The sequence below is a fragment of the Hordeum vulgare genome, chromosome 7H (genome assembly GCF_904849725.1).
Source record: "Hordeum vulgare subsp. vulgare chromosome 7H, MorexV3_pseudomolecules_assembly, whole genome shotgun sequence".
In the NCBI taxonomy this organism is placed as follows: Eukaryota; Viridiplantae; Streptophyta; class Magnoliopsida; order Poales; family Poaceae; genus Hordeum; species Hordeum vulgare.
The window spans coordinates 139,492,224-139,515,432 of NC_058524.1; the positions used below are offsets into that span (position 1 = coordinate 139,492,224).

At 46.6% G+C, this 23,209-nt stretch overlaps 1 protein-coding gene across 1 annotated transcript; it reads right to left on the bottom strand.

Annotated features, from left to right (window-relative positions):
* Positions 1-2,100: 2,100 nt before the first annotated feature.
* On the bottom strand, positions 2,101-12,293 carry LOC123407850 (protein-tyrosine-phosphatase IBR5-like). Its single transcript, XM_045101079.1, has 5 exons — positions 11,820-12,293; positions 4,964-5,063; positions 4,659-4,716; positions 4,457-4,563; positions 2,101-2,709 (listed from the first exon to the last, which is right to left on the bottom strand). The coding sequence occupies exons 1-5, from the start codon at positions 12,069-12,071 to the stop codon at positions 2,426-2,428; spliced, it is 801 nt and encodes a 266-aa protein (XP_044957014.1). The 5' UTR covers positions 12,072-12,293; the 3' UTR covers positions 2,101-2,425.
* Between the last annotated feature and the right edge of the window lie 10,916 nt (positions 12,294-23,209).

The following is a 23,209-nucleotide window of genomic DNA, read 5'->3' on the forward strand; positions in this document are numbered from 1 at the left end:
CAAAACGATCTAGTGCTAGGCTTAGGATTGGGTCTTGTCCATCACATCATTCCCCCAATGATGTGATCCCGTTATCAATGACATCTAATGCCCATGATCAGGAAACCATGATCATCTATTGACTAACGAGCTAGCCAACTAGAGGCTTGCTAGGGACACATTGTGATCTATTCATTCACACATGTATTACTGTTTCCTATTAATACAATTATAGCATGAACGATAGACGATTATCATGAACAAGGAAATATGATAATAACCATTTTATTATTGCCTCTAGGGCATATTTCCAACACATCTTTATCTGATGATAACCAAAATAAGCCGCCATTGCCAAAGACGGATCCGTGGAATCCTCCGAAACCTCGCCCGCCTGACAGCCCATTGTCATTGCCATGATGTTGTTGAAACATCTCGTTAAGAGCTTCCTGCGTGAAAATACTATCCTTCCAAGCATGAGTGGATGGCTTGTTGGGATAATTGTGCTTCGGACACGACCCGTTAAGAGCCTCCTCATAATTTTTGGGTTTTCCTCCAGCATATGGTTGCTTGTCGTTGTGATGCTGATTTTTAAACCATGTATTGGTGTTAGCCACATATTCCGACCCGCTATCTGGGAATTTGTGTTTTCCACCATTGCCCTGGTTATTACTCTTATGCACTAAGGCATTCTGTTGCTGATTCCTGCCACCCCCGTTTTTCCTACCCCTTCCAGACTTTTTATCATCTGAATTAGGATCCTTCGTGCCATCAGAGTCGGCATATCTCGTAAGGGAATCCATGAGCTTGCCCATATCCTGGCACTTACGCTTAAGTCGCCCTAATTTTTTCTTAAGAGGCAGGTAGTGACAGTTCTTTTCTAGGATCGGAATAGCTTGAGCCACCACAATATTATCTAAGGAATGGATAATAGTGGCGACCCGGCGGGCCCAATGATGGGCCGACTCATCCTCACGCTGCACACAATGCTCTAAATCCACAATTTTCATAGGCTACTTACAAGTCCCCTGTAAATTCTTGATGAAGCGTTCCTTCAATTCTGCCCAAGTGTTGATGGAGTCTGGGGCCCAGTTTTTCAACCATGTACGAGCCGGCCTCTCCAACATCATGGTGAAGTACTTAGCACAGACTGCATCGCTCACATCCAACATGTCCATAGCCAGTTCATAACTCTCAGTCCAAGCCATCGGCTCAAGATCCATCGTATAATTCGATACTTTACGAGGTCCCTTAAAATCTTTAGGCATGCGCTTGTTACGTAAAGCCGGCACCAGGCACGAAACTCCGATCGTTCTGGTATTTGATCTGACGGCCACTGAAGGTGAAGGGACCATCGAGGGCGGCTGATAAGCCCTTGGTTTGGCACCTCCGCTTCTCTATAGGCCCTTGCCTCGTCCACAACTGCTTGAGCATCCCGTCCACGAAACATGAGGCGGGTTACGATGTCGCTCACTGCTGGAAACTGCTCGCAACTTACGTTTTCACTATTGGAAACAAAATATTCGTCGTTTGCTCGCTCTTTGTCGTATGCCAGCTAACGACAAAGGGCCCCACCAAAGAGTTGCGTTGGCTAACCCTAACGGCCAGCCCCTTCTCTCTCTCTCTCCCTCCCTCCCCCTCCCTCCCTCCCTCCCTCCCTCCCTCCCTCCCTCTCTCTCTCTCTCTCGATGATAGATAACAATTAAAGTTATGCATATGTAATAACTAATTAATCACATATGATAACTATAGTTAACCATATAAGACACTATGGTTTAAATCACACATGACAACTCTAATTAATTATACATGATAACTATATTTAATGATACATGACAACTAAAGCTAATCATGCATGACAATTATAATTAATTAAACATGACAAATTGATGAAGAGGGGCACACCGGTTCGCGCTCATGTGATGGGGTGAGTTGTTATTGGTTTGGGTGTGGACCGTAGTTGCTGCGTCCGGCTCATACATTGTATGGGTTGGCGCCTAGATACAACCGAACAAGTCGTATGATCGGGTGTCCATTGTACCAGCCACGCACGTGGTGAATATCGGATCCTTTCTAGATAACGCCATGCACGAAATACATATATGCATTCTCCATGCGATCAAAAAAGAAAGTTCGCCACAACAATGTATAGATTTTGAGCTGTACTTTCTTGACACGAATCTGTACAATTTAACAGGCACATATGTAACTTCTACCCAAAACTTTCTACTAGCGTAATTTCAGCTCACCTGAATTACACTACAAAGTTGAATAAACGCACACACGTGCATGTTAAACTGCAGAACATCACAACAGCCAAAATGCTTTGCACATATTGTAAGAAGCCTCGTACAAAGAATGCAACTTTCCTTCCCAGAAATCCAAAATGTTTCAAGAAATCTGACTAAATGGGCAGCTGATCCGTTAATAGCATTGCAATAGTAACCTAGGAGCTGTCCATCATGCTATCAGTCCCAGACAAGTTGACAACACCGAAGTTACTGCCATCCGGGAGCTTAGCTTCGGTAGCCCCAAATGTGAAATTACTCGGGATGTTATTCGGGCTCACTCGCTCAAATATGGATGCTGGAGCCTGCTGATTAAAGATGGGCACCTGGATGTCACCAGATGGTTTCGGAAAACCGAATCCAAGAGAAGGGAATGAATCCGTTGGAGCAACATTTGAACTGAAAAGTTTCTGCTCATACTCAATCAACTGCTGCTGCACCGCTGTAGAAAGAAAGGAAAATGTAAATAACTTTCTTTAGCCCACCATGAATTTCATACAACTGCCACATAACACAAATACACTAGAGTGTGACTTGATTTTCAAAATACAAGCAGGTGTAGCAACTCAACAAACTACAGAGTTATTTATACATACTAGCTCAATTGTTTACTTCTTGCTTTTTCATGCTTTCAGTGAGTAGCAAACTGATGAGTGTGGCCATATCAAACCTTTGAAATACGCATAAGTCAGGTAAACATAATTCCAGTGTCCCTCATAATTTTCACGCTAATTGCTACCATTGATGTTTCGGATACTCAAAGAACAGACCATGCCCCCCCCCCCCTATGTCTCCCTCTAGTGCCAGGGTCTCATCGCCCCGTCCCCCTGCAGTGGATCTGGAGGAGGCCGCCAGCTGCGCGGTGGGTGCTGCTCCGCCGGCAGTCCACCTCCCCCACGCCCCGGTGACGTCTTCTCTGCTCCTATCCCCCCGCCGCTGGATCTTGCGGTGGCCACCGTGTCTCCCGTGCTGCGCCGCGGGTGCTGCTCCCGTCGATGGTTCTCCTCTTCCCGCGCCCTGGTGATATCTCCTGCTCCCGCTCATGGTGGTGGAGAACCACCCGTTCCAGCTCGCCCCCTAACCCAACCCAATCTCCAGCTGCTACCTTGGCTAGCCCTTAACGTCCGCCGTTGCTACAACCAGGCCCTCCGGCGACTGCCTCTCCCGGTGGCTTGGCTCAGCCATGCCTTGCTCTCTCTCGGGCTGGTTGGTGGCTGCGGTTCTAGGCGGTTGATGACGGCTCATGTTTGAGCAGACGAGTTGGGTTGGTGGTGTGTCCGACAGCGCCCGGTGTCTCCCTCGTCGACAACGGGCAGGATCTTGCCTCTGTGGTAGCAACTCCAGCCAGCGTTTTGGTTTTCACATCTCCGAATCCTGATCCGGCGGCATTGGGATTGTTCGGTCACAGGCGAAAATCCCTGCACTTATGATGGCAAGTCATGGACTCTTTGTGCCCCTCTTCGAGCACCAAGGGAAACCCTAGATCCGGCTCGGGATCGGACGGTGGCGGCGTCATGACGTCGTCCCCTTCCTTAAGGCGCTATCTTGGTTGCTCGCGACGTCCCTGGTGTTGGATCTCCAGATGTTGGATTCCGTGCCTGGTGTGAGCTGCTTCTCAGGGCGTGGGCATATGGGGCACAATGTACGACATCATCAGCTCTTCCTCCATGGCTCCTTCCTCAGGCCCGGTCGTGTCCTACAACCGCGCCGACTCTTCTAGGCACTTATGGTGGGGGCACGTTGATTCGGTCGGTTCTTGAGTCGTAGCCATGTGATGTGGGTGCCTAGCGTTGGTCGTGACGCGGCCTTGCTGTCATGAGCCTCGTCTCCTCGCCTTTGTTGGTTGGAGTTTGGACTAGGCTAGTTTAAGGTTGTGTTGTTTATGTTCTCTTTTCCCACATTTTGGTGTGGTGCCCTCCCTCCCTTCCCTATGTAATGTTCTCTTTTGTATTGTTCTCTCCTACCTATCAATGAAAAGATACGCAATCTTTGCGTACTCGCGAAAAAAAATTGATGTTTCCAACTATGGTGTAGTACAGCAATGCAGATTTATGTTCTCCAATTCAGATACTGGAATCAGAGAAGAACAATTGCAGCGTACAATCCAACCTTATTTTCTTCTAGTTTCTCATAATGATTCAGCTTGAATGTCAGCAAAAGTTGTGTACAAGCGGAAATTATAAAGTTACCATCAGCCAGTTGCACTTGTGGTCTCCGTTCTTTCACCCACTGAAAACATTGTGCAAGTCGCCAGCCTCTGGACTTCATCAAGAAGGCTACTACAAATGCAGCTGACCTGGATCAATGTGGTTTTTAATGCATTAATCAAAGAAGTCCTAGCAATGTCAAAAGCAATAACTGCTAAAGAGAACGAATGTTATACGTACACACCTACTTTTCCCTGACATGCAATGGACTAGAACCCGTGCTTTATCCCTCTCGCATTGCTCTGAAGTTGAAAATAACATGAGTACGTATAGGATATCCTTACTAACTGAACACCAGATAAACATATGTTCAATATGGGAAGAAAGGCAGACTGGGAGATTGAGAGAGAAGAATGTTTTATGCTAAAAGAAAGTCAATCTCTGCCACAAAAAACCAAATGTCAATCTTGCAGGATAGAACAATGGAAACTGTAAGCATCATGTGTGCCTATTTGTTGCAGGCTGACGACTAGAAGAACAGCACCTTACCTAGGAATTGGATTGCATCATCAAACTGCAAAATCTTGTCGTCTTGAAGGCAGTGATAGGTGAAAGAGTTCCGGTAAAGGTTTTGGCATAAGGGTACAGTCTGTCAGGTAAAGAGCATTGCAATATATCATTTTAGTTCCAAACAGAGCAAGAATATTTGCGAAGTTTTAGAATGACATGTGACAGATGTTTAAACAAAAGAGGATCAGGCAAAATCATAATTAAGGGTTTTGGCACTGCACAGTCCGCCAGTGTCACAGCAAGGCAAAGAGCTGGTAAGATATCATTCCTTATTAAAACAGAACGAGAATATTTGCAATGTTTCAGATGACACGTCTAAACGATGGAGGACCAGTCCAAGGTCAGATATCAGCTATCTGGTCTGCATTTGCCTAGCTATCAACTTATCATTGACCTATTGACAAATCTCACTAGAAGACATGGATGTACAACTAAACCAGTGTTCAAGAAAGCGTTTTTAAGCGACGATTAAGCGCGTTAAGCGCTGAGCGATGGCAAAGCGCTTCGCTTTTGCCCTAAGCGGTAGATTAAGCTTTTTTTTAAATTTGGCCAGAATTTGAGTGTTTTTTAACTACTTTTGCTTGTCTACTTGCGCAATAATAGCAATATCCCATTTATCTTATTATTAGGCTCTGTTTGGGAACTATTTCCTTCATATGCTGGCAAAATTATGGCCACATGATCGGCCTGTTCGGATTCTCTCGGGTCCCTAACCACAGCTCCCGGAGCGGAGGGAGCGGCAGCACAATCGCACGGAGTTGCTCAAACCGAGCTCCTCGTGCAGAGTGGAGTTGTGAGACCTGGAGAAGTTCCGAACAAGCACGATCTCTATTAGGCTATGACTATTTGAACTGAAATGCATTTTAGTTGTTATTTTGCTTGCCATGTGAACTTAATGTGTACTCGCTATGGTATGAACTGTATTTTAGATGGCTATTCAATTACACATGTGTCATGTTTCCTATTTTCCTGTGTATATTATTCAAAATCTATGAAATTCTAGCCAATTTCAAAAAAACGCTTAAGTACGGTTAAGCTGCGCTTAAGCGTCCATTGATCTAAGCTGTGGCCTTCCGCTTCGCTTACGCTTTCCGCGTTTTTGAACATTGAACTAAATAACGGAGGCCTCTAAGCTCTAACTGCTGTGGTGCTGGACTGCTGATCGCCTTGCCAGGCGGGGCCTCCAGCACCAAACCCAATGCCCATTATGTGACCAAGCCCCCGAGACGATACGCCACCTACTCCTGGAGTGCCCTTTCGCCAGGCAGACTTGGCATGAGATTCTTTCCTGGCTCAGGGTGACCACCGCAGGACCAAGCGATGAAGGCACTCTCGTGTACTGGTGGCTGCGCGCATAGCAAAACACACCTGCACCGATGCGGAAAGGTCTTGCCTCCATTGCCCTCCTCACGCCGTGGATGATCTGGAAGCAGTGCAACGAGTGCATTTTCAACGGTGCCCAGCCCCGTCCATGCCCTGGTCTCTAAGATCAAGGACGAGGCCGTGCAATGGGCACGCGCTGGTGCCCGTGGCCTCAGGGTCATCTTGCCAATAACCTGGGACATACATTAGATTTCTATTTGTGTTCCCCCTGAACTCGCTCTCCTAGGAGGGCTGTAACCAAACTCTATCTTTTCAATGCAATGAAACGCAAAATCTCTTGCGTTTTCTCGAAAAAAACTGTAATGTCTATCACAAATTACCATTCCAATACTTATTAACATGTACGTTTACAAACCACATATATATAACGTGAGCAAAGAAATCATGGCTAAAGACGCTATCTAAAAACAGAATCGCAGGATCTACAATGGTCCCCCATCTCCTTCTCTGTCCTCACCCATTCTCTTCCTCTTGTATCATCCACCTCCTCTGATTCGAAATCTCTACAACTACATCACGCCCTGCCAATTCAGTCGCCCTTCCGCATGGCCAATGTATGTGCCACATGGCAAAAGCGATCACACAGGATAAGGAGAGTTATTCTCGTATATAATGTAGGTATCTTGGACACCTCTATTATTATTTTAAATTATGGTATGCATACCCACCCAAATACACCTTCACATGGGTCATAAAAAAGGAGTATTGTTTGAAATTATGGTCTGCATACTCACTCAAATACACCTTCATGTGGGTCCTCAAAAGAGGAGATCAAATAAAATATCTCCCACTCTCAACATTCTCTCTCCAAAACATTATATTGACACTTTCTCTCTCATCTGCCTGTTTCATTTCATCTTACCTCAATGGACAGGCTTGGTTTCGACATCTCATGGTTTCAACTCTAGCCTTGGACGGGGGGGTGCGTGGAACCACGTGCCAGAACCATGACTTGGTTTCAATGTATTATGGGTTTCAACTCTAGCCTACCCCAACTTGTTTGGGATTGAAAGGCTTTGTTGTTGTCTCTCTCATCTATCTCTTTCATTTCATCTTACATCACCTTCGCAATCTGACAAACCACTCAGCGTCTCTAGTCGTTCGTGCACGGGACAGCAGTTGTTGCCTTGATGAACTATGGGCTCTAGAGCGCCAAGTTTAAACTACAGGAAGTCTCACATAAACCTTGGAAATATGCACCCCGAAATTCACAGATCCAACTAAACTCCATGCAGCACACCCATAAGGTCAACTCCAACACGACGACCCATTTCGTCCACCCACATCCATTTGAGTCCAACACGTCGACACAAACAGGCGAGCGTCCGTTTTGCTGTCCACTTGGACCCATTCCTGACCCAAATTTGGGTCGGATTTGCATCCTCACAGACGCCCGCGGCGTCCTTCCCTGGCCTGCCCATCAGTGGCACAAAGTCCATTCCCCTCCCTCCCTCCCCCCCTAATCAATACCCCGGCCTCTCGCCATCGCCGCCGCCAGCCCACTTCCGGCCTCTGCGTCACCGACCCACCCCACCCCCCATCGCTGCATCGACCGACGGCCCCATCGTCGTCGCATCCATCGATGTCCACTTTGTTGTCGTTGCTGCTTCTTCCCGCCAATGGAGCAATACACGGCCTGCCTACCCAGGGTTACCGGCAGCCCTCAGCAACCCACCGCTACCTCAAAGGTCCCCGTGGGAGGACGCAGGGTTGGTTCAACAGCCTTGCTACCTTCGTCTCCATGGACGGGTAAAGGGGGGCTCCATTCACTGATCGCGACTCGTCCACGCTTGCCGCCGTCACCGCCCACAAGGTGTTCGGCTATTTGCCCGACCTGGCCGAGACTCGTCCGCATCCACCTCCATTCAATGAGGTACGGATTCATCACTCCAAATGATCATGGTGGACAGCTCGGATGAGTTTCTTTACAACTTCATATGTTCATCGTCGTTCGAAGAATCGTCCGACGATGAGAGTGATGTTGTGGTTGCTACTTTGGTCATTAATGAGCACATTGTTAGGCAGTGGCCAATGTTTAGGGGATCGACCCCGGGCCATGCTCCGGGGTTGAATCATAACAGAGAAAGCTGCCATTGCCTACTCTACAGCGATTATTTCCGGCTCAATGACCCACTATTCTCTGCCAAGCTTTTCCCGCGACGCTTCCGGATGGCGAGACATGTGTTCAACTCTATTTTAAAATGCAAGACGCCTTGGAAATGTTGGCTTTCTCCTCTTATCAGAAATGTACTGCAGCTGTTCAGATGCTTACATACAGAATTCCTGGTTATCTTGTGATGAGTATGCCCATATGAGTGACTCCACATGCCTTGCGGCATTGTACAGGTTCTGCAAAGCTATGGTTGTAGTGTTTGATCCGGAGTACTTGAGATGACCAAATGTCGCGGATACAGCCCGAGTTGTTGGTGATCAATGAATCGAGAGGCTTTCCAGATTGGAAGCATAGATTGTATGCACTGGGAGCGAAAGAATTGTCCATTTGCTTGACAGGGGCAATATAAGGGACATGTTAAAGCTTGCACGGTCATACTTAAAGTTGTGGCATCACAAGATCTCTGGATTTGGCACTCTTTTTTAGCATGGCAGGTTCTCACAAATGACATCAACGTGCTTCAACGCTCTCCGGTGTTCGCAAGGCTTTCAGAAGGCAACTCCTCACAGGTACCTATGCTCAGTGGTCAACTATTGTGAAGACAACCTCCAAGCCCGTAGGAGAGAAGAGGGCTAGGTTTTCCCAAGAACAAGAAAGTTCTAGGAAAGATGTGAAGCGTGCTTTTGGTGTGCGCCAATCTCAATGGGATATTGTTCGGCACCCTGCTAGAACATGGAGCACTCAGAGGATGTGGGAGGTGGTGATGACTACTTGTGTGATCATGCACAACATGATCATAGAGGTGAGCGTGATGACAGCCTCTTTGACCAAGGGTGGGATTACCAGGGTGAAAACGTTGAGCCTGGTTATGGAGCGGCAACGTTTGCACAGATAACCCAATTTCATAAAGAAATACATGCTTGGACAACTCAAATTCAACTTCAAGATGATTTGGTTGACCATATGAGGACTCGCATAGGAAAGCAATAGATGTATCTGCTCTTTCTCTTTCAATGTAATACCTCCATAGTACAACTTTAGTACTAAAGTTAGTACAAAGTTGAGACACTTATTTTAAAACGGATGGAGTATTTGCTACAATTTTAAATTCATTTGGTTGTAAATTATGAGATTTTTATTTGCTGTAAAAACTATGTGATTGATTGGTTTAAGCATGTGCAATGTTTTATTTTTTAGTTGTTTACTTCATTTATATACATAGAATGTCCAAATTGAGAAAAAAAATAGCAAAAAATGGTGAGGCGAACCAAATGGGTCGACCGGTTGGGCGCACTGCCCAGAAATGCGCGGCCAAGGGCGGCATCCCCAAAAGGAAAAAAGGCAGACATCACGTCCGTTTGCGCCAACGTGTTGGAATTGGCCTAATGAACTAGGCTAGACTGTATAAGCAGAGGAAGCAACACATGAGCATTTCCAAACATTTGCCTCCCATCACCTTCAGCAATAAGTATACAAGTTGGATGGCAAAATGGACACAATTGACCTGTGGACGGAAGTATTTCATAAACTGGACCGCGTTTGAAAAAAAAAATCACTCAACTGATCCTTTTGTGTGGCGTCCGATAGACGGACGCCACACTACACTATGTGGCGCCGGACTACTAGGCGCCACACATCCTACCACGCTGGCGCCTCCTATCAAGACCCGACCCCACTCCCGCGGTGTGGCGCCTAAGCCAAAGGCGTTGCACTTGCGATGTGTGGCGCTCAGGGCTTAGGCGCCACACATTGAGATGCAATTGGACGGGTTTGTTGTGGAAGCAGTACGTACCAACTTGATTGTCAAATATTCAACGAGTTTGTTAATTAAACTACTATACTAGTACTATATTCAACTCTGAGCAACTTCACTTGGTTTTGGTTTTCGCCTGTCTGTTGTTCGACGCATCTAGAGTGTATGTGCGTGTACATACATACTCCTACATACTCCTACGTAAAAATGCGACTGCTGAATGCCACTCATGCCAACGCCCGTATCGTGTATGTATGTTCAATACTCCATTCGCTCATCTGAAAAATTGCACTGGTATTTTTCATTCGATAAGGAAAGTGCATTGTACTTGATGGAGAGACAAGAGCCAACTGACGTACATGGCGCCAACCCAAATTACGCAACTGAATTCTGGCGAAGAAACGGAACTGATAGCAAGAGCCAGATGTGTCTGTATCTGGTGTGCACCCAACATCTTCTTCTTGCGCAAGTTCAAGAGTTGGAGGGGGAATCCCTCCCAACTGCTATGCTGTCGCTCGAGCCAACAGTAAAGTAATACGAGAGGAACGAGAAAGAAAACATCACGAGCAGGACCGAAGAAAAATTTGTCACTCATGTATATCCATATTATGCAAAAAAGATACACCGGGCGTATACACAGTAGAGGGGAGATGATGAGCTCACTTGATGTGATCGAATTGGGTACTCTAAAACTCCAATTTTCTGCAGCAAATGGAAGACCCTTGTGAATTATTTGGGGAACTTCTTTCCTACTAGGCTACTATCTTGCTATGGCAAGGGGAGTTTCCATCTTTCCATCCTATGCACACTACTTTTCCTATGGCATGTCGACGCTGTTTTCTTTTACTGGTTGTCGCCGGCACGGACATCGGCCATGGACACGGCGGATAGCCAGCTTGCCCGAGGACGGAAGCAGCCCGCGCGCGCCTCCGCTGAAGGGACTGCTGCGTCGCCAGGGACAGCGTGAGCGCTCTGTGTGCCCAGTGACCGCTCTCCATGGGGACAAGCTACGCCAGCGCGCCGCCTGGGCGCTTCGAGCAACCGTTGCTGATGGAAGGCGGCGAACTAGGCTTGCTGTTGCCGGCTATGGTGGCCTGCTTGCGCTCCTTGTGGAGGCCGCACCGGAACGACCCCGGGTGGTTCCTCCGGGAGCACGAGCAGGGTCGGGCCTTGCCATGGGGCGCCAGCGTGGCCGGGGATGTGGCGCCTCTTCCTTAGACGCCACATAGTGCAATGTGACGCCTGATTGTCGGGCGCCACACAAAAGGGTCAGCTGAATGGTTTTTTTAAAAAACAGTTCAGTTTGTGAAATACTTTCGTCCACGGATCAATTTTGCCCAAGTTGGATATACTCCATTTTAGTATAAATATACACAGTAGATGTTGCCCCCATATTGTCACGCATCACTGTCAGTTTACTGTGGAAAAGCTTTTGACAAAACGAATATTAAATCAATTCCTCACGCTATAATCCTACTTGTTGCAGAAGTCCTACATCATGGAGCAACCAAACCTGATCGCATCGTCCAGCACAGGAAAGGAGAGCCATGCATCCGTAACATATTATTAAGCAAAAGAGCGCATACGTTGAGGATGTGGGAGATGCCGATGGTCTTGAGGAGCTCGGAGCGGGAGGCGTTGTCGTAGCTGCCGAGGAAGAGGAAGTCCTTGAGCACCTCCGAGGGGAAGGCCGAGTCCTGCCGCGGCGCCGCCGCCGCCGCGCCACCGGGCCCCAGCGCCGGCGGGCGGTGGCCGCACACCCCGCACGGCTCCCCCTCCTCGTACTTGTGGTAGTGCCCGCAGATCCCGCACGGGTTCTCCCGCTCCCGCTTCCTCATCCCCTCCCCTCGCCGCCGATCGAATCGAGGGGATCCTGCTCCGGGAGTGATCGATCGAATCGGGGTGGCTTCCCTGGCTGTGAGGAGGAGCTGTAAGAGAGAGAGAGGGGCGTTTCCGTTTGCTATTTTTAATTTCTGGAAGATCTTTTGTGGATTTCATTTACTACTAGTAGATCGGATCGGTTGGGCGGGCGGGCGGGCGGCCACAGAAGCAGACGGGTCAAAGCGAGGTGGCGTGGCGTGGCGTGGCGATGGAGGAACCTGGATCGTTCCTGAGGATCAAGGGTGGAGATCGCGTCGGAGTTGTTCGAGGTTGCGCCGACGGTGACCGGTGATCTCTGTCACGTACTGTATTTTTCACAGGAATCCCTACTGTGTAGGGGTGCAAATTGGTGACACTATTTTTGGCAACTCCAATTGTGATCATCAAACGACTGCACCGAATATCAAAGACATCTCCGAACATGTCCAAGGGCACAGCGGGCGGGATGTCGGCCATCGAATCATATATGGCGTGTTTAGTTCCGCATACACCCAACCAAATTTGTGCGGTGCAAAATGGCACATAGCCTGCATTCATTATGTGACATGTATAATGTTAGAAATTACTCCAATTAGCAGAGAATGTGTTCAATTCCGAACAGTTTTTTTAAAGAGTACTTCAATGATGTATCACATTTTTATAGTAGGCAGAACAAAGTTTACAAAACGTCAATTCAAATGGGAACATTCTTATTGGATACACCAACACCAACAAGTACAATCAAAGCTACTCTCTCACAAAAGGATCTAATCCCCCTCCACCAAAACCTGCAAATTTTCACTCCTTGATTTCACTAAGCACAAGAGGGGTCAGCTGTGCTGGTGATTTTTGTTTGTTGATCCTATTGAAAACTCTTGCATTTCTTTGCTTCCAAATCGCCCAAGCAGTCCCGATGACGAATGAGTCGAAACCCCTACGTGTCTTACCTGAGAATAGCTTCCTTTGAACAAACCACCAGTCTCTGAAAACGCCCGGGGGCCGGTAGTGGAATATTAAGGTTCAGGTTGTCGAAGCAGCCGTGCCAGACCTCTCTCGCATAGACGCGGTGTCAGAGGATGTGATCAACGTTGTCCTGATCTTGCAAGCAGGAGAAGCAAGCGGAGGGTTCCTCCTGTAGCCCATGTCTGGTTCTCCTGTCAGATGTCCATAACCTGTATTGGACCATGAGCCACACAAAGATTTTGCAGCGTAGGGGTACCCAGCTCCTCCAAATGCAATCCGCCGATGCATCTATCTCCTTTCCCATGCAAAGTCTGTCGTAAGTGGCCTTTGCTCATGTCGTCTCAGCAGGCCAATGGAATTGGTCTGGCACGTTTTCATTCCTCGGAGCGGCGGAGATTGCAAGGCATAAGTGAGCGATCTGAATGTGCATCGTGAAGTTGATATCGCCAACTACATCTTCGGTCCAGGCATTATTGATCAACACTTGCTGGACAGTCCTAGTGTTATGCGCTCTGGTGGCAACCATCTTCCAAAGGCGAGGAGCAATCTCACCAACCATGAAACCATGAAGCCATCTATCCTTCCAAAAGAGAACATGTTCTCCATTTCCGAGAGTGGTCTTGATCATGCTGTTGAAGACCAGATTGGCTTCATTATCCTCCACCATTGGAATCCCTTGCCATGGCCTGTGTCCCGGTCGTAAGGGGCCATGCCCCACATCCATGGAGGCGGAGGAGATCAACTTCACCCATTCTGCCACTTTGTCGGCTCGCAGATTCTTCGTCGTGAGCCGACATGGGTCATGTCGGCCGCTCATCTAACAGATCAGATGCGGCCGGCGCTGCAGAGGCAGAATCCGGCGTGCCACCATGGTGGCAAGCAGATCCTCTGCCGAAAAGGCCTCGCGTCTTGAGAATATCAAGGTGGGCATAGATGAACTTCACCTCTTCGATCGACTTCGGCAAGGTGCTCTTCCAGTTCAGCTTCGCCGTTGGCAGTGCGATGGTGAAGGGCGTCAAGTTGATGCAGTCGTTCTAGGGATGTACGTTCTTCACGTAGAAGAACCCTTCTATCACTTCTTCACCGAATCCTGAAGAGAAAGCTTCAGGAAGCCGGAGGCATTCCGGTGATGAACTACGGCGGCGCCGCGGTCGGTCATTTTAATGTTGCCGGAGGCCCCGTTCGGCACCGACTATTGCTTGAAGAAGAACAGCCGACGCCATAGATCCAGGGGCGGCTCGATCCCCAGGAAACCCTCGCAGAGGGTAACGAAGGCGGTCAGCTGGAGAATGGCATTCGCCGTAAGGTGGTGCGGCTGCAGGCCGAAGTACACCAAGAAACGGAAGTAGAAATTGCTCGCTGGCAGCCCGAATCCGCGGGCAAAGTGTTCGGCGAACACCACCACCTCGCCGTCTTGCGGGACGGGAGATCCTTCTCCCTCGGGGATGCGCACGGCGACGAGATCCGCGGGAGGCAGCATGCGGCGGTGGCGGAGGAACTCAATGTGTCCCTCGCCGACGATGTTGCCCTCCCAAGCGCCTCGGGATTGCGCCTTCTTCGCGGCGGCTCGAGAAATGTCCGAGGTGTGGCGCGGAGCACTGGATCTGAACGGAGTGGCAACGGCGATAACACAAGCAGCGTCCTTTTCTCTCTCGCTCGCTTTGGGAGGGAAGAGGCGTCAGAGCAAAGAGGGACGGGGGCGAATGGTCTCTTCGGCCTCCCCGCCCTCCCATTTAAACCACGAGCGAAATCGTGGGGAAGGGGATCCGATGCGCATGATTACCGTTCCTCCCGGGCTATGCGGAGGCGTTAATGTGCACCAGGACTCGCCTCGTATCCACAAAGGATCCCCACGCGCGGGCTGAGGCCCCAGCGTGACGGGCCCCGTCGTGCAGGCTCGATCCTGTCGTGCGCCTGGTTTGTCAGGGTGCGACACCCGAAGCCCGACACGTGGCGCATCGCCACTTTAAACGGAGAAGCCGAGGCGTCTGGCGGAAGCCGGCCGGCTTCCCGCCCGGGCGTCTCCGGCATCTGGGCTCGCCAGCCGCGGGCTCCCAAGACGAGCAAACAGGATACTCAAGCCGGGGAGGCCCTTTGCCTTGAGCCTACTCCTCCACACTTTGATGTAATGCGAGGCGCAATCTTTCTGTGTGTCGGCTCCTCCTGGCCGGCTACGCAACATACGCCGGCTAGGAGCGTTGTTGTCTACTCTCTGGCCGGATGGCTAGCCTCCAGCCAACTAGGGAGCACACGTCACCTCAGTCCCTATGATGCAACGGGGGCCTTCGATTAAACACAGAAGTACCTCGGCTCGGGTAGGCTGAGGAGGAATACGTGTGGCTACAGTGGTGGCGGTCGTACCGCTGACCGGTGCTGGCTACGATCCGTCAACCGCATACAGTACCCGCACGCCACCACCCACTCCATTACCTGGCCCGGCATGTCTAAAGTGGAGGCGATTGTGCCACTGACGGGCGACGGATCCCGCAAGACAACGGCCAACGTACCGCTCGTGTCCAGCATGGGGAGCATGCACCAATCCCGTGGGTCAACCGGCGGGTCCCAGAGCATGATGGGACCTCGCAACCGACGGGCCCCACGAGCAACAACACCGATCAATAGAGGTCCCGATGGACAGTTGGAGAGGATGCGAGTCGGGTCCCCCACATGTACCTTTTATCCATTTTGCAGGTCGGGGGTCAACTATAAAACCCCTTGTCCCCCCTCCATGTAGAGGGTCGACCATTCTTACACACTCACACACTCAAAAATGAGAGGCAGACAGCGAGCCGGCTACTCCATCTTCCTCCTCCATCAAACAGCTCAAGGAGCACATTGTAGTTCCCTTGGTTCATCAACCACTCCAGCAGGACTAGGGGTATTATCTCCCACGGAGAGCCCCAAACCTGGGTACATCGTGCGTCTTGCATTGCTAGTTACCAATCTCGTTCCCGGAGCCCGACGGTGTCACTTCGGTCCCAACCACTCTAGATAAGCCTACCCATGGCATCTGTCGTGAGAAAACGGCGACAATGTTTTTATGTTGTAATTAGTGTTTGTGCCAAGTAAAGCCTTTGGGATGATTTGCATATGAGTAGAATCGATACGGTGCGAAAACATAAACTTTGAAGTCTAGTGCAGAATTTATATGATTTTATTGGAATGTCTTTTTAAGCCGAATGTTTTGCACAATATTTCTATAAAAATTCCTCAGATATTCCTTAATTTTCAGAATTTGTGGAGTTACATAAGTATAGGTTCATTACAGATTACTACAAATTGTTCCTTTTCAATCATATTATGTTTTTGCATTTGTAGTTTGCTTGTTTTGATGATGCTATGGATTGTATCGAGGGGTATATGCCATGGAGGAGTTAAGATATAGAACCCTATGCCAAAATAAAATAAGAATCAATTTGTAAAAGCACCTGAAAGTTATTCTAACGGATCTCACGAAGTTTTGTTGAGTTTTATGTGATTCAAGTTTTCAAGTTTTTGATATTGTCCCGATGGACAAAGGATTGAGGAGCCGCAAAAGCCTAAGCTTGGGGATGCCCAAGGCACCCCAAGGTAATATTCTAGGAAGAGTCGAGCGTATAAGCTGGAGGATCCCCCGAAAGGAATCCCCTCTTTTCATCGCAATCCATCGGTATGTTACTTGGAGCTATATTTTTGTTCATCACATGATATGAGTTTTGCTTGGTGCGTCGTTTGATTTTGTTTGCTTTTACTTCCAGATTACCACAATCATTGTTTTATGGACACACCTATTTAAGAGAGATACCACATCATCAATTTGTTAGAATACTCTATGTGCTTCACCTCTATCTTTTGAGCTTAGTAGTTGCTCTAGTACTTCACTTGTATCTTTTTGAGCACGGTGGCGTGTAGATTTTATAGAAATGTTATGCTCTCGTTCTTCACATATATTTGTTTGAGAGCTGGACAAATAGTGATAGTAATTTGCATGGGTCATAAGACTAGATCAAAAATAATGAGTATCCCATAAGTGATAATTAAAACCATCATGTAGCACATACAGAGAAATTGTGGGTTAATGATATTGATGTGGTGATATGGAAGAGGTGCAAGTGCATTATTATTAATTAAGATAGGTGTCAATATTAAGAGATGTTAAACTTCTTGTTCATCTAAAAAATTAAAAGGGCATGGTGATGATATGTGAGCATTTCTATTGCTCGTTGAAATCCTTGTGTTGTTTTGAGTCGGAGTCGCACGATGGTTAATTCCTACCGAGCCTCGGGGCATGCGACTAGTACTTTGATTTGTGATAAAACTAACAAAACTTTGCAATAATTATATGTGTTCTTCATGACTAATGTGACATCACGGACACACTCACTCTCACCTCCTCATATTTGCCAGCCTCTTCGTCATCGTGCATCGCCCGTTCTCACCTTGAGGATCAGTGCAACTTTCGCTCGTGCATCCAAACCCCATGACATGACACACTTTGTTGCACATAACCTTTTTATATCCTCCTCAAAACAGCCACCATATCTACCTATCATGGCATTTCCATAGCCATTCCAAGATATATTGTCATGCAAATGACATCGTCATAATGCTTTGCATGATCACATAGAGCTGACATAGTATTTGTGGCAAAGCCACTGTTCATCATATTTTTGATACATGTCATGTTAGATCTTTGCACATCCTGATACATTGCCAGAGGCATTCATTCAGAGTCATATCATCCTATCACTTTTCATATTGAGTTGTAAGAAAATAAAATTGTGATTATCATCATCATTAGAGCATTGTCCCGGTGAGGAAATAAAAATGGGATAGGCCAAATGAGCCCATAATAAAAAATGAATGACATAAAAAGAGAGAAGGGACTTTGCTACTATCCTTTACCACACTTGTGCCTCAAACTGGCACCTTGTTCTTCATATATATAGTCTCATGTTATATCATTCATACGCTAGTGGGAATCACTTTTTCATAAACTTGGGTTGTATATTACGATGACGTGCTTCCTCAAATGCCCGAGGTATTCATGAGCAAGCAAGTTGGATGCACACCCCACTTAGTTTGAGTGGAGCTTTCATACACTTATAGCTCTTGTGCATCATTTGCATGGCAATCCCTAGTCCTCGCATCGATATCTATCAACGGGCATCTCCATAGCTCGTTGGTACGCCTAGTTGATGTGAGACTATCTTCTCCACTTTTACCCTTTTGAAACATACAACCATATTCTATTCCACCGTTATGCTATGTCCAATGGTTCACGCTCATGTATTACGTGAAGAATAAAAAGTTAATGCATGTCGAAAATTACGATCCAATTGCCATACTTGGACATGGTGGTGCTTGACATTTGTATTAATGTGGTGAAGATGGAGACATGCCTTGCTCATATAATAAAGATGGATGGGAATATTTGAGGATCGTATACTTCGAAAGATTAATGATTTGCTGCTTATACCTATAAGTATTGCTATGTTAATATTTGTTAATTCATCGTTTCTCAGTGAGCATACATGCATAAGGGTACATCATGGATAGCATGTCCCATCAAAAGTTCTGTTTTTATCATTTACCTACTGGAGGATGAGCGGGAATTAAGCTTGGGGATGCTTGATACGTCTCCAATGCATCTATAAATTTTTATTGTTCCATGTTGATATATTATAATTCTAGAGTACTTTCGGGTATTTATTTACCATTTTATATTATATTTGTGCACTAACCTATTGACCCAGTGCCCACTGCGAGTTGTTGTTTTCTACGTGTTTTTCACTTTTCTTGTTTTCCATACCAAACGAAGTACAATTGCCCTGAAACTTTTTGGTGGTCTCTTTTAGACCAAAAGAAGACCAGCGAGCATTGGAAGAAGACTCGTGGCCTTACGAGGGGCCCACAAGCCAACACAACACGGCATGGGGGCGCGCCCTAATGGCTTGTGCCTCCCTCGTGGCCCTCCCGACTCCGTTCTTTGGCTTTTAAATTCTCATATACCCTAAAAACATGAGAGGGAGTCCCGAAACACTCTTTACACCGCTGCAAATCTCTATTCTAATGGGAGGCCATCTGGAGCTCTGTTCCGGCAACCTGCCGGAGGGGGATCAATCACGGAGGGCCTCTTCATAAACCTTGCTTCCCTCACGATGATGTGTGAGTAGTTCTCCACTAGCATATGGTTCCATGGCCAGTACCTATATGGCAACCCCTCTCGCTTTCATCTTCGCTTTGATCTATATGATGTAATTCCTTTTGTGCGGTGCGTTTGTTGGGATCCGATGAATTGTGGGTTTATGTTCAAATTATTCATGATAAAAATTTGAGTCTCCTCTGAACAGTTATATGATTCTTATGTGCATGATTATGATAGTTTCGTAATTCTCTCTGATCTATTAAAATAGTTTGGCCAACTAGATCGATATTTCTTCGGTGAGAGAGCTGTGTTGTGGTAGATTCAACCTCGCGAATTTATATATCCTAGTGACAGAAGGGGACAAGATGCACCTTTGTGTTGCTACTACTAAGGATAAAACGATGGGGTTTATTCATATTGCTTGAGTTTACTTTGTCTACATCATGTCATTGTTGTCCATGCATTACTCTCTTTTATTAATACTCTAGATGCATGCTAGATAGCAGTCGATGAGTGGAGTAATAGTAATAGGTGGATGCATGAGTCTGCCTATTTTTTTATGGACGTGATGCCGGTATACACATGATCACTGACGTGAATATCGCATAACTATCTGCTTTTCTGTCAATTACCCAACACTAATTTGTTTACCCGTCGTATGCTATTTTTCATGAGAGATGCCATTAGCAAAGCCATGGCCCCGGGTATATACACAAAAAATTGATAGAACATTCATTACCTTGCTGCCATTTACTTGTTTTTATTTTATCTTGATATCTACAATTATCTACATGCCTCACTTACTTGCAAATAACAAGACAAGAGGATTGATAACCCTCTTGCCAGCGTTTGGTGCAAGTTGTTTGTTCTTTTGTGTGGAGCCGCTGAAGATGGTTGTGGTTGATATTCCTATTGGTTTGATAAACCTTGGTTTCATAACTAAGGGAAATAGTTACCCGCATTGTGTTGCGATAACTCATTCCTATTCACGGAAAATCCAATGCAGATCACAAGTATCAGTGCTTATGATCTATACTTTATGCTAGCAAGACCAAGCATGGCAGGCTATATGATTTTGTAGGAATAGTATTATTTTGCATTGTTATTTTGAAAGGAAATGATTGTCTGTTAGTAAACCTGAGTATGGTTGTCTTTTTGTCAAACGATAGACTAATGCCTTGAATCACATGTATCTTAATATTCATGCCATGATTAGACATTCCTTCAAGATTATGTTAGGTAGCATTCCACATAAAAAATTATCTTTTTTATCATTTACCTACTCAAGAACGAGCAGGAATTAAGCTTGGGGATGTTGATACGGCTCCATCGTATCTATAATTTTTGATTATTTCATGCCAATATTCCATAATTTTCATATACTTTTGGCAACATTTATATTTTTTTGGAACTAACTTACCTATTCAGTGCGCAATGCTAGTTCCTATTTCTTGTGTGTTTCTTGTTTCGCATAAGACCCATATCAAACGGAGTCCAAACGCGATAAAAATTTATGGAGATTTTTTTTGGAATATATGTGAATTTTGGGAAGAAAAATCAACGCCACACGATGCCCGAGGCTCTCACAAGCCAACAGAACGCGGCCAAGGAGGTGGTCGCGTCGTGCTAGCTTGTGGCCACCCCATAAGTCGGTTGGGACCCTACTTTCGTTGCAAGAAAATAGCCCAATAAAAATCCCCTCAAAATTTAAGCCCAATTGAAGTTACGTATCTCCGGATATTTTAAAAACGATGAAGGGTCGCAAAATAGTGGCGAAAATAGGAGAGAAATAGAGAGAGATAGAGAGATCTAATCTCGGAGGGGCTCTTGCCCACAGAGAGCCATGACGGGCATGAACCAGAGGGGAAACTCTCCTCCCATCTAGGGGGGATACCAAGGAAGAAGAATGAGGAGGGGGATTTCTCCCCCTCTCTCCCAATGGTACCGGGGCACCGCCAGGGCAACCATCATGATGGTGATCTACACCAACAACTTCGCCGCCGTCACCACCAACTATCTCTCCCTCTATGCAGCGGTGTAAAACCTCTCTTCTCCGCTGTAATCTCTACTTAAACATGGTGCTTAATATTGTATATTATTTTTAAATGATGTGTGGCTATCCTATGATATTTGAATAGATTTCTTTTGTCCTATGGGTTGATTCATGATCGTGATTGGTTTGAGTTGTATGTTTTATTGGTGATGTCCTATGGTGCCTTCCGTACCGCGTACATGTGGAGGATTCCTGCTGTGTGGTGTTAAAATACATTCATGACTCACTTATAGTGGGTGGCTAGAGTGACAGAAGCTTACACCCGTGTAAGGGGGTTGTTTCGCATGGGAGTAAAGAGGACTTGATGTTTCATGCTATGGTTGGTGTAAGTGCATCTAGTGCCCTTAGTGATTTTGGTGGTTTGAAGACTTATAGGTTAAGTATCTAATGTGTTCATGAGTGTACACAGGATCTATAAGTCGCCAAGGAGTTTGAATTATACGATGAATATCGACCCCTAAAAATGTATATCTTCGGCTGAAGAAATTGGAGTTCTGCTGAAGACTTTGATCGCGAAGAAATTGCGATGAAATTTATATTCCTCATGAAGATATTAAAGATGAGGAATTCGGTGTGTCCTGAAGAAAAACAATCCGAAGACTTTGAAGCGTGAAGATTTATTCTTTCTGTTCATTTTCTTCACTCTTGAGTTATAGGAACACCGTACTGTTAAAGGGGTCGAGGTAACACTTCGGAATGAATTTGCTCATGATGCTCAACCCAAGCCTAATTCTATAAAAGCCTAAAGTGAGGAATATGAGAGACATGAGGACTCTCACAATTGAGGGTCCCGACCGTTGCCGCAATTCGCGCCACATCACCGATCTTATCCACACCAACAGTCATAATATTTAAGGGCATTTATGTCAAATCATGTCGGGGTGCTCCGAGGCTATAAATAGCCGCCCCCACAACCATCAGTTGGTTGGCTGCTCCACGAGAAACTGACACTTGTCATTTAGAGCAACCCAAATTCCTCAGAGTCTTAGAGAGTTAATCATCAGTGAGGAAATACCCCAAACACCAAACCACAAACCAAAAACCAAGTGATTGAGCATCACTGAAGAATTTGTTCCTGTGTGGAACTGAAGCCTTTTACCTTTGAGGACTGTGCATCCTCCAGACGGTTAGGCGTCATGGTCTAGAGCAATCCAGCAGTCAATTGTGGATCGCCGGGTGACCGAGTTTGTGAGGGTTTGGAAGTCTGCCCTGAAGACTTACCACGAGTGTTGGGCGAGGACTGTGTGTCCTTAGCTCAAGGATAATACGGTAGGGACTGTGTGCCCCGGGACTGTGTGTCCCGGTACTGTGTGTCCTTTGGTTTCAATACCAAGCCGCTGCAAACCAGACGTACGACTGTCATGTTGGAAATATGCCCTAGAGGCAATAATAAAATGGTTATTATCATATTTCCTTGTTCATGATAATCGTCTATTGTTCGTGCTATAATTGTATTAACAGGAAACATTAATACATGTGTGAATAAATAGATCACAATGTGTCCCTAGCAAGCCTCTAGTTGGCTAGCTCGTTAATCAATAGATGATCATAGTTTCCTGATCATGGGCATTAGATGTCACTAATAACGGGATCACATCATTGGGAGAATGATGTGATGGACAAGACCCAATCCTAAGCATAGCACTAGATCGTATTGTTCGTATGCTAAAGCTTTTCTAATGTCGAGTGTCTTTTCCTTCGACCGTGAGATTGTGCAACTCCCGGACACCGTAGGAGTGCTTTGGGTGTATCAAACGTCACAACGTAACTGGGTGACTATAAAGGTGCACTACGGGTACCTCCGAAAGTGTCTGTTGGGTTGGTACGAATAGAGATCAGGATTTGTCACTCCATATGACGGAGAGGTATCTATGGGCCCACTCGGTAGAACATCATCATGAGCTCAATATGACTAAGGAGTTAGTCACAGGATGACGTGCTACGGAACGAGTAAAGAGACTTACCGGTAACGA

Excerpts from the sequence above, each read along its gene's own strand:
- LOC123407850 (XM_045101079.1), bottom strand. The coding sequence starts at position 12,071 with ATGAGGAAGCGGGAGCGGGAGAACCCGTGCGGGATCTGCGGGCACTAC. Across the intron at positions 5,064-11,819 it reads GCATCTCCCACATCCTCAAC|ACTGTACCCTTATGCCAAAA; the intron begins GTATGCGCTCTT and ends TTTACCTGACAG. Across the intron at positions 4,564-4,658 it reads TGCATGTCAGGGAAAAGTAG|GTCAGCTGCATTTGTAGTAG; the intron begins GTGTGTACGTAT and ends ACATTGATCCAG.